Below are 12896 nucleotides of genomic sequence, written 5' to 3' on the forward strand. Positions count from 1 at the left end.
TAGAGAAAGTCTTGAGAGTTGAGGAAAAAGGTTCCTAGTATATTGAGGTGACGATTAGGACCTTTAATTCATAAGAATTATTGTACATAAGTTAAGTCTTTGAATTTTTTGTCAAATTCCAAAGGGGAATAGAGTTAAGTTAGAAAATAGATTGATTTGAGTTTTGTCGAGTTGATTTCTTATTGATTTACATTGAATAAATTGTTACTTGATTTTTACTAAATTTTGTATATAGTTATTACTAGAAATTTCACGCCTTTTCCAACAATTATCGACATGACTGTGTGCTGGAAATAGCCATTAACTGGTATGTTACACGGATTCGCGTTAATGTGCCAGGCCTGGACTTTAAGCGTGCACCAAATTAAATAATGACAAAGTTACTCATTTTTAAAATGTCATTCTGATAATTCTTTATCCATTATAAAGGGTGTAAGTTAAAAATTATACCTACATGTTGACAAAAAGAGCCACACTAATGTTAACTTTCTTGACATTTCCATCACTTGCAAGCAAGGGGAGATCTGGACTGACATATACCGTAAATCCTTCTTTCAGCCCGTTATTATCCCACATCGATCCCAGACACATTAAATTGTCATCTTTTGGGGCTTGGATTAAAAGTGCTTATGCACATTGCACAAGCATTCATGACACCATAAAGGAGTTGCATTACATTCGTAGGATAGCCAAGCAACAAGGATACCGAAGAAGGGAAATAGAAAGGCTTATTACATCCTTCCAAACCACAGCATGGCATTCTCCTAGATTGGACCAAACAAAAAGAATGATGCTAAATTACATCCCATTTTTAACAACATACATAGAAATATTGCTAAGACTAATAATCTTCTTATTGTATACCAATGTAATCACACTGTTTTCAAGCTTTTAAGAAATGATAAAATGAAGGAGAATCAGAATTCAAGGACAGGTGTTTATTCGGTGTCTTTACATGACCAGCAGTTTCATTCCAACCTTGCTTATGTGGGTGCAACTATGCACAATTTAAAATAAAGGATCAAGGAACACATGTATACAATATATCAATAAGAATCTTAATAGCACTGTACTAGTGACATATGCAATACAACAGGATGTTAATGTCCAATGGGATCTGGCAGCTATTATCAAAACAATGACAAATAGACACACAGTGAAAACAGCTTGAGAAATTGGAAATACGCAAGGCGCACTTGAAAACTGGTTGTATGAACCACTTGGAGATCATTTTACAATAATTAATAATACTAAGGCAATGTTATACACTCATGTGCAAAACTTAAGAATAATGTGGTGTAAGATATTTATGACAGAAAACAAGGAGAATTTTCCATATATGGATTGCAGGTTGCACTGCAAGTGGTATCAAATTACAAACAGTGTGAGAAAAGGTACAGAGTGGGCAACATGGATGACAATTGAGAATGGTGTGAAAAATCAGAAAACTTACCCATGTGTTAGTCCAGGAAACAAGGTGCAGCACAGGGATATTAATAGTGTGTGTGTGTGTGTGTGTGTGTGTGTGTGTGTGTGTGTGTGTGAGATCACCCCACACTGCAAGACATGCACCACAATGCAAATGCATGCTGAGAATGAGGTTATCAAGAAGTGGCTGGGGTATGGCTTCCCATTCTTGGACCAGTGCTTCCCTGAGTTCAGGAATGAACCCTGGAGTCATTTGACAATGTGCAATCTGCCTGTCAAGCATGTCCCATGCATGCTCTATTGGGTTCAAGTCCAGCAAGTGACGGGGCCAATCAAAAAATCTGATATTTTTTGTTTCAAGATACTCATTCACTACGCCTACCTGATAGAGACGTGCATTATCATCCATCAAAATGAAGTCACTGCCTGCTGCACATTGAAAGAGACGAACATATTGGTCCAGGATGGCATCCCGATATACCGCACCTGTGATCAAACCCCATGGGAAGACATGCAGAGAAGTGTGAGACCTCAAGATGATGCCACCCCACAGCACAACTCCTCCACCTCTGTACTGGTCCAGTTCAGTAATGTTCTATGGACAGAACTGTGTCCTGGGTTCTCTCCATATGAAGACAAGTCGTGAATCACTGCAGAGACTAAACCTGGATTCATCTGTAAACAAGACATGACTCCACTGTTCCTGGGTCCATGTGTGATGTTCCCTGGACCAATTCAAACGAGCTCTTCTTTGCACTTGGTTTAATGGAAGACATCTTGCTGGTCTTCTGGCATACAGGTGTTACTCAGCTAACTGTGTGCACTGTAAACCTTGAAATGTTGGTCCCTGTAGCAGCTGCAAGATCTCTAGTGAGATCTGTGGTGGTGCTGTGTCTATTGCGTCTGACAGTTAGGCATAAGTAATGGTCTGCTTGGCCGGTGGTACACCTTGGACAGCCTACGCCACACCTCCAAGTGATATTTTAACCCTGCTGGAATCGTCACTAGACCCTTGAGATGACACTTTGGGGGACACTCAATGCACGCGACACTTCCATTTGGTCTGACCACTCTCCAGTCGTCCAATGATTCGTCCAGTCACGAATCATCCAATACACATAAAATCATCCAAATAGTGTCTCTGCATCATTCTCCTACATGTGCACTACCAGTATGGACACCAACACTGCTGGTGTATTCAATCTGTGATGCAACGAACACAACTATTGGTATGTCGAAATGGCGCGCGGCATGTATCTGACTACAACAAGTGTTTAAAGTTCCACCAAACGGTAGGTTCATGGATTAAATGTGACACACAGTGAAGGACTTGAACTAGGAAGCACTACATGCACTTACCACTGTTTCCCAACATGTTTTCTATGTAAATGCACATTATCCTTAAGTTTTGCACAAGAGTGTATATTGTATTTATACTTTTTCCTTATTTATGATATTTTTATTTATCCATATTTAATCTGCAAGGACATCATCTATTAATTTTTACATTTATTCCATAATCATTTTTATGTTCTATTTTAATGTTTTATTTTTCTATAACTGATGAAGATCATTTAAAACGATTGAAAACGTTTTTATTATATTAAATTTTTGCTGGATTGACAAAGATGTAGTTTTTAACATCAAATTCTACACCTTGATCTCTATGAAAAATATGCAAATCTAAAAAAGAAATGGTTTTATCAGGTGCCGTAGTCTCTACAGTGAATTTGATAGTGGGGTAAATACTAGATAGCATACAGATGAAATTATTAAAATCAACTGAGTCTTCCTATACTATAAGCATGTCATCAACATACTAGAAGTATTGGATAAATGATATTGATAGGAAAATGAAATATCCCCTGTTCTAATTGTCTCATAAGTAGTTCTGACAACACATAGGACAAAGAGAAACCCATCGGGAGATCTGGTTGTTTTAAGTTCCTTTGATGTTCCTTTGACATATGAGTGCTTTATATGATTTAACATATCATTGTTGTTCCAAAGCTATCTTCCTGAAGACATTTTTGAATATATTGCAAGCATGCAAATCTTATTTATTAAAGTGGATAATTTTAAAACTAAATACTGTAATTAATTTATAATTTTAAAATTTGCACCAAAATACAAGCAAATCAGTTCTTCTTAAGGTTCAGAACATGAAGACATATTTTCAAATATACAATTAGTTGTGGAATTCTGCACTAGAACCACACAATCAAGCATTTATTCCACAGAAGTCAGTCTTCTGACTTCTGTGGAATGTCTCCCCAATTCTCAAACCATGTTGTACCTTTATATTACCATTATACCATGATACCTATGATTACCTATGATATAAACCATGATACCTATATATTAAGATATATGATAAGAATAAATAATTTAAAATTTAGATGATAATTATAATTTTCCATTATCTTTAAAAACTAATAATACTTCAACAGATCAATTCTCACATTATAATAGAACTATTAAAGTAGCCAAGAAACAAAGTTCAATAATGATTATCATTTTTAAGATAGGAATACAGATTAAAAAAATTTTATTAATCTATAAGATAATTTCATATACTTAAGTTCAAAATATTTCAAATTTAGTTAAGAAATAATTCAAAATATTTTGTCAAAACAAAACAGAAAGTCATGATAGAAATTTATTGCATTTGTTACAAATGAATAATTCTATAAAAGAAAAATTTATAAAATAATTAAATTAATATTAAATTCAAGATTTATTTCTTAACTATTTATATAAAACAAATATTTTTCATCTTTATTTTGTCCTATGTGAACTATCAAATCAATGAATCACATTTATTTATTTTACAAATACTCCTATATTTATACAGTTGATTTGCCTTAAAACAAACACCAATAAAGTGAATTCTTGACGTAAAGCAAAATTTGCCATTGCTCTAGCAAAACACCATTGTCATAAAGTTACTTTTCATACTACAAAGAGAACAAAAATTTTACCAGAATTTGTTAAACTGAACTGTAAATTACTTTCACAACCGCAAGAAATAGCCCATTTCCAATAATAATTTTGTTACTCATTCACTAATTTATTTGCTGGCAAACAACTAATAAACTCAACCAGTGTAATTGAGCCTTAAGAATCTTTGTAAAAATACCATTCACTGTATCAATAAATTTTCATCTTAGACAATAAACAGATTACAGCCACTTCTCACATAACAACCACCAGCTCTCTTGCATAACAAATTCCCTTCTTTAATCAGTTTAGCTCCCACAGTCGGTCAGTATTTACTATACGAAGCATTCACAATCTCCAAGACTACATATCTTATAATATTATTGAGATGGGTTGATAATAATAATAATAATGATAATGATAATAAGCGTAGAGCCCAAATGATTAGGAGTTGAAAGTTAAAATTTTGTACAGAAAGTATGCCATGAGAATGCATACTAAGAAGGGATTTTTTGGAAATTCCACCCAGCAGGGGAGAAGGAGAGGGTTAAAGATTATCCTGAAGAACTTGGCTTCTACTGTACTATTTTAGATGCAGTTTTTTGAGTTTTGCGAAAAATTGAACATATTTTTAGACCCATCTAAAACTTCTCTAATTAGCCATGGAAGAAAGGGAGAATGTAATTCTTTTGCACCCAGTAAAAATGGATAAGATCAGCTACATAACTATAAAGGTTATCAAAAGTCGTGGTCACAGCTTGCAATTTCCAGCCCTGCAGGTGACCACAACTGCAACAAGCAAAAGTTGCGTGCACCTTGTTATGGTCACATTGTTGGCATTGCAACTTGAAAATACATGACCTCATAATAAACTAATAAAATTGCAGTAGTTTGTTTTTGACTACTCTCATGAGTTTACCGACAGCTTATGTTCTACTTCAGAGTATTTATAAAATTTTAGCCACTTTTCTTATTAAAATGGCCAGCAGTTTATTTTCTGCAATGAACAAAAGAAAAAAAAATACAATCATTTTGTCAGAGCTTGCAAGAATACACAGAGATAAAATTTTTGACAAAACAAAGAATTAAAATCCCACAGACATTCATAAGCCTGAATAAGTTTGATCAATCCTCTTACTTTCCACCATGATAATGAACTATTTTCAATGTTGCCACCATATCATGTGGCACAAAAGNGATCCTGATGAAGGTTTGTGAATCAGACCGAAAACGTTCGACAGATGTAAACTAGACTGCATTTTAAAGGTATAGTGAATTTTTGTTAAATAGTAATGCAGTTAGAGATAGAATGAATAGAATGAAAGGGTTAATCTTTCTATGGCAGATTTAGGATGACGATGTTTTTGCTTAGTAAGTGTTGTTCTTGTTTTCCTTTGGAGTTGCTCAAGATCTGTGCGAGTCCAATGTATAACTCCAAAAGAGTATGTGAGTACTGGGATGACATATGTGTTTATTGCTTTAACTGTGTGCTTTGCATTTAACTGTGTTCTAAGTATAGCGTTTAACCTACTTTGGTATTCTTTAATTAATCTTTGCTTTATTTGTGTATGTTCTGTTAATTTGGCCTGTTGGAATCCTAAATACTTGTAGAACTCGCCCTCTTCCATGGATTCAATAACATCTCCATTTCCAAGTGCAAAATCTTATTTCTTCAGGATTCCTTTTTCTATGTGAAGTGTTTTGCATTTGTCTAAGCCAAACTCCATTTGTATGTCCTTGGTGTATGAGTGTGTGATTTGTAGGAGTTGATAAAGTTGTTTTTGTGTGGATGCATAGAGTTTTATGTCGTCCATATACATGAGATGTGACAGCATAAACTGTGTTGTTTTTTCATGTCTGATATTGTAGACATATTGCGTGTTGTTTAACATGTTGAATAATGGACTCAGGGCTAGGCAGAACCAAGGAATCTCCTTGAAAAATTCCTCACCTAATGAATATTTCATTTGTTTATATGGAAGTGTTACTAACCCTGAGATGTATGTTGTTCTCCAGTGCTGCATAGTGTTTTGGAAGAATGCAATGAGTGATGGATGTATTTTGTACATGTGTAGAATATGTAGCAGCCAACTGTGTGGAACACTGTCAAATGCTTTTCTGTAGTCTATATATGCCATATGTAAGTTTCTGTGTTGTTTGTGCATTTGCCATAGAATGATTGAATCTATGAGTAACTGTTCTTTGCATCCCCTGTGATTTCTACGGCAACCTTTTTGTTGTTTTGTAAGAATGTCGTGTTCTTCAACATGTTTGTATATTTTGTCTGTGATACAGGATGTCAATAATTTGTAGAGTGTTGGAAGACATGTAATTGGTCTGTATTGTGTGGGGTCTGTGGTGGTGTTGTTTTTAGGTTTCATGTAGATGATGCCCTGAGTAAGAAATTTTGGCATGTCTTGTGGTTGATGATGATATGTGTTAGATGATGATATGTGTTTAGCTAGTTCCTGGTGCAGTGATGTAAACTTTTTGTACCAGAAATTGTGAATGTTGTCTACATCAGGTGTCATCCAGTTGTGTGTTCTGTTAACAGCATAGCGGATGTCGTGTATGTTTATTTCAGCACAGGGCATAGTTGGTATGTTGTGCAAGTTTCTGTTCTCCTTCTCGATCCAGCCTGAATCAGCATTGTGTGTAACAGCATTGGACCAAAGAGAAGACCAATATGTTGTGAGTTCTTCTTCTGTTTGTGTGCCACTGTACTGTGTATCAGTGTTTGTTTTGGTACTTATTATTAGTATTATTATCATCATTATTAATTGTCACATCTTATTAAAACATAGCCATGAAGACAGAAGGACTATTCACAAGGTTTTTACTGGACTTGTTTAGTATTGTTGTGTTACTGTCTTACAGTCCTATTAATAAGGTGTATGTAATAATTTATAATAATTGTACTATTAACATATGATTTTATCGAATAATTAACTTATCCAAAATGTATTTTGGGTAAGTTAATTAAATAGACTGAGAGTGTAATAAACCTGTTTGTTCATTAGTCACTAGTCACAAGTAACTAAGAAGTTTTTGTAATTTATTTTGTTATATAAAATAAAAGTTTTAATTTTTAAATAACTTCTATAAGCTCAAGCTTCAAAATTCTAATGTTGAATTTTGTTTTAACTGATTTGTTTAACTATATACACAAGTCAAGAAAACTTGTGTATATTTTAAATAATATAAAGAATATGTTAAAAGTAATTTATTTCTGTAGTAATAATCTTATAAAATAAGAACCAGTACTTCATTTCAAAACCATTCATACTTTTTTGAACACAGACTATTTAGTCGAATACATTAATTTGTAATGATATTTCAAGAACTTAAAGGGTTATTTAAATTATTAATGCTAATATTTTCAATTATCAGTCTTATATTTTTAAAATAATTACATCAATATGTTACAAACCTGGTTGGTCGTGATCATAATGCATTCGCTCTCCTCTATCAATTCTAATAAAATCATATTTATTACTAAAAGTTGTTTCTGTAACAGCACGGCATAATTCAGTTGTTGTAGCTTCTGAATTGGGCATAATTCCATGATGAGTATATAATCCCATTGATGTATACAAAGACAAATCCCTGGAAGCATTGCTACCGGCACTTTTTGTTCTTCTGTGGCCTCTCCAATGCGATGCCAATTCATCTCTTGAGTAGGACCCACTTCCTGCACTAAGATCAAAACAACTAGAGGCCATTTTTATTCTCTTAGATCTTCGTTGACCTCTTTACACTACAATATCTTTTTATCATTTTATAATCACACATTTGTGATTATATTCTTTCATTCTGAAATAAAAATAAATTGATATTAAATTTTGTTAAAAATTAACATTTTAAAATAGAATCCTAATGTTAAACATATTTTCTAAATAATCATTTGTTTGTATATAACTCAAAGTCAAATAAGATTTAGATAGCACACAATCTACACCTATTTATTTTATTTGCATTTCATTTTATCAAAATTCAATTATTCAAATCAATTTATTTGCTTTTTAAAATGACAGTTATGAGTGATCTAAATCAGCATTTCTCAAAGTGGGCAATAACGCCCCCTTGTGGGTGATGAGTAAATCTAGGGGGCGGTGGAGGCAGGGTATTGAACGGTGACCAAAGGCAAAATTGGGGTCACTGAAAGCCATTACTTTCCTCTATTAAACTGATAAGAGAAACATTGCATTTAATGGTTTCCAGATGTTTAGAACAATGTACGTTAAGGGCACAAAGTGTGAGATTCATAGAAAAGTTTTCCTAAGAATATTTCCAATCCTTTCTCACACAAGAGAAAATGGGTTAGGGTGCATTGAGTATAACTTTATGGAACAAAGGGGCAGTGGATCAAAAAAGTTTGGGAATCACTGATCTAAATTATGAATTAAAGTTTATTGAATTTCATTTTTATAAAATTCTGCTTTAACAAAATTTATACAGTTTTTAAGACAACAAATTTCCATTATTAATAGCATTTGCATGAAAACTTCATAAAATTACTAATATAACTAAATATTTAAAGAAAATATACATTAACTATTGGGTTGTTCAGACAGTAATTTTTTTTTTTTACTACTAAATGGATTAGTCGTATTTTTCCCACCATTTTCATTCTAAACCATATCATCATTATATATTTTGACAGCTAGCATTTTAAGGCTTATTTGTAAAATATTTTGTTTGATTTTGTGTAATTATTTATTTTTTGTGTCCCATCAAATATGGAAGGTCGAAAGCAGCATTTTCAGCATATTTTGCTTTTTTATTATTAAAAAAATAAAAATGCCGTTCAAGCAAGAAAGAAATCATGTGACGTATGGTGGAGATGTGTTGACAGAACAATAGTGCAAAAACTGGTTTACAAAATTTTGTTCTTGCAATTTCAGTATTGAAGATGCACCACGTTATGGATGGCCAATTGATAATGTCAAATTTCACACAAATTTGGTAACTGGTCAGAAACTGTTATAACTTAGATGGGACATGTTTTCACACCAACCATATTTGCCAGATCAAGCACACTCAGATTATTACTTGTTCCAGTCTATACAAATTTTTTTTAACTAAGACATTTACTTGAAATGACAATGTCAAAAATCACTTGGATCAGTTTTTTGTAAGCAATGATCAAAACTTTTATGAATGTGAAATCATGTTACTACCAGAAACAATGACAACAGGTATTTGAACAAAATGGTCAATATATAATTAAATAAAATATTTATTTATTATAAAAATATTGTGTTGTTTTCCACAGAAAAAAAAACGAAATTACTTTCTGAACAACCCAATAGTTACCTTATTACATTAATAACACATAATATTCACAACTCGTGAATTATTACTAGCTTTTTTCTTAAATAAAATCTAGCTTTTCTATTTTTTAAAGCAATATAATTATAACTATTTTAACATCTATTAAGAAAAAACTTTCTACATAATTTGAATGAATAAAATAATTATTAAAATGAAATGAATTATATAAATGAAACAAATTATTATTATTAAAAATAATATGTCTTAGAATAATATTAAATAAAGAAAATTTTATATTAGAGAAATTGCATGGTCATTTTATTAGAGAATTTATAAAATTTAATACTTTAGATTATTATATTTTAATTTAAAATTACTCCTACTGTATATTAAAAGTAAGTTAATTTTATGATTTTAAATTAAATTGGTATTTGTAAAATTATAAATTGCTTATTAAATAAACAAATCTGTATATAAATTTAAAAGATAGAAATATTAATGATTTTTATGATAAATTTGAAATGATCATAATGAATGGTTTCAGTACTTAATATTTTATCAAGTAATTCATTTTTTGTTTCTGACATATAAAATTATCACTGAATTCTTTTATTGCAATTTAGAATTATATTCAAGAAAATCCAAATAATTTTCCATTGAAATTATTGATTATTATTTTATATACTATTACATAAAATTTCAGATTAAAAAAAAAACTGAAGTACAAAATAAAATTATACTTAGATGCATATCTTGATTATTGAAATTCATAATTTTACTTAGTAGGAATATTAATTTTTATTTTATACAGATGTGTATCTTTATGTATATATTTATTGAACTTTTCAGCATGTCAAAATGTTTTCTTTATTATATAGGAAAAAAGAGAAAATGTGGTTTCAGTTATGCTCTGGATAGTTAATATCAAAAATAAATTCAGAAATCTTTTGGGTCAACTATCAACTTGTTCAAGCTGTATAAGGGAATAGTAAATCTGAAAGTGAACATTGAAATGTTAGAAAAGTCATCATTATACAGAATCTATATTTAAGACAAATCAAATTCTTTCTGTAACTAGGTTATATAGAAGTTTTGAGATTATTACTCTCTTTACACTGAAGTTTATGAATGTTACAAAAATTTTTTTCTTTTTAAATGATAGAAGTTTCTTAAATCTATATTATAAAATTGTTTTCCTCTTTTGTTGCACTATGAAATTAATTTGAGTTAAAATCTGGAATCATTTATAAACAGAAAATCTTTTTATTTGAGCTGATGATAGTTAAAAAATAAAGAATGGTTTTTTCCTATATAAATTTAATTATTTAAAACTAAAAACTTTATATTTTGGATACCAGAAAGTAATGGAATAATGTTATTACATAAATTTTTATCTTTACAAAAATCAAAGCTTAATTATTTGTTTCAAGTTCTTCCATTACCATCTTCCATATTTGACACCTTTCCAGGATAAACTGAACTATTTATCATCAAGGAATAAGGAATATTTATTTTCTGTATGTAAAATACTGGGGATTATTCTATCAATGTCTTGTCTTATCAGATAGCATTAATTATAAAAATTAACAATATCAAATAAAGCAAATTATACACATTAAAACTATTTGCAAAACTTTTCTAACACTGCTTAATATGACTGAAAAATTTCTGAAAAGTTTCTAATTGAATAAATTATTCTTTATTGTAAAAACACAGTTAATACATTATACTTATAAAATTTTAATACATTTATTAATTAATTTAATTAGATAAAATTTCCAGTTTTTAATAAAATATTATTTGATATGATCCAGTAATATTTTAATGGCTCACTTTAACATAAGTTAGCAGTAATATAATCCATACTACCCAAATTGATGGTTAAGAAAAAGTGAAATTCATTGCAGATAACTTTGAGATAGTCAATAAAATAACAAAAATAGTTAGAGACAAACTAAATTCAAGAGATCTGCCAAATTGCTAGTATAAGATGTAAAGTAATTTTCTTTCTAAGAAATCAATTAAAGACAAAAATAGGAACCTATACTGGGCATTCAAATCCCATCTTCAATTTTTAATTTGGCAAGCCACCAATATTTAGTAAAGTTGCAGAGAAACAAACTTTGATCATAAAATATATTAAAAAATACCAGTATTAATTACTTTTTCTCATTTGTTCTCCTATCCTTTGGTTTGAATTAATTTTCATTAAACAAATCCATAAATATTGGTTATCTAAGTAATAAAGAATATAGTAAAAGTACATGCATGACAAATATATGCAGAAAAATACAAAATCAAATTTAATAAATACCTTTTAGGACATAAAAATCAATAAATTTTAAATATAATCAATTTTTGTAAAACATGATTTATCTTAAAGACAGCCACTATAAATATTCAATTAAAACGAGTCTTTCCTTAAAATCAGAAATTTTTTTGTTAAATTAAACATTTTAAATGTTTCATTTATTATAGAAACTGATTTTATGATCTATAATTTTCACATTTTAAGTCTAAAGAACAATTTAATCATTCATTGAAAAATAACAAAATTGGAGAGAAGAAATATAATTCCTCAGACTCCAAGTTAATGGATTTTGGATTTAAAAGAAAAATTTTTGCCATAAAGGAGTAAGTCTATGAATCAAAGAGTATAAATTACACAATGCATATTATAATATTTAATTTGTACTTATAAATTATGGCAGAATTTTAATACCCGTTGTACATCATAAGTTCGTTGTTATATATTTTAAAAATATATATTTGATTTACTAGACTTTTGCAAAAGTGAACACACCCTTCTCAAATTAGTCCATTAAATCAAAGATTTACTGTAAGTATAATTGAAGAGAGATGATTGGTTTTATTTAATAAAAAAAATGTTTAAAAATGAACTTATTTTATTACATAATTTAAGTAATAAATATAAAGTTGGGTATAATTTGATTATTCCCTAATCTCATTTGCATTTCATTGAGAAAAAGCATGCTATGATTTTTTCATACAGATCAATTAACTTTTTTAAATTTAAGATGTCAAGTTTATTAATAAACTTTAATATAATTATTTAAAATATTTTTATCAATCATCATTTATTAACTTTTATGACAACTTCCTTTTATTAAATAAAATTTGACTCTCAACTTTTATTTGGAATATTTAAAATATGAATTGTTTAGCAATTATTCATAATGATTCAGCATTTATAATTAAATAAAAAGCAAATTCCAAAAGTTTAAATACTATAA

The 12896-nt window shown here is 29.9% G+C and overlaps 1 protein-coding gene across 1 annotated transcript in view; it reads right to left on the reverse strand.

Moving 5' to 3' along the window:
* The window catches only part of LOC111633663 (solute carrier organic anion transporter family member 3A1-like), a gene marked incomplete at its 3' end in the record, with an annotated part of 56797 nt that extends 48616 nt beyond the window's left edge, over window positions 1-8181 (reverse strand). Inside the window, exon 1 of the mRNA XM_023378270.1 lies at window positions 7799-8181. Coding sequence (XP_023234038.1) covers window positions 7799-8090 — 292 coding nt within the window. The remainder of the gene's footprint in view (window positions 1-7798) is intronic.
* Window positions 8182-12896: the final 4715 nt, after the last annotated feature.

Source organism: Centruroides sculpturatus, unplaced genomic scaffold (assembly GCF_000671375.1).
Source record: "Centruroides sculpturatus isolate CEXI.00-Female unplaced genomic scaffold, Cexi_2.0 scaffold869, whole genome shotgun sequence".
Taxonomy (NCBI): domain Eukaryota; kingdom Metazoa; phylum Arthropoda; class Arachnida; order Scorpiones; family Buthidae; genus Centruroides; species Centruroides sculpturatus.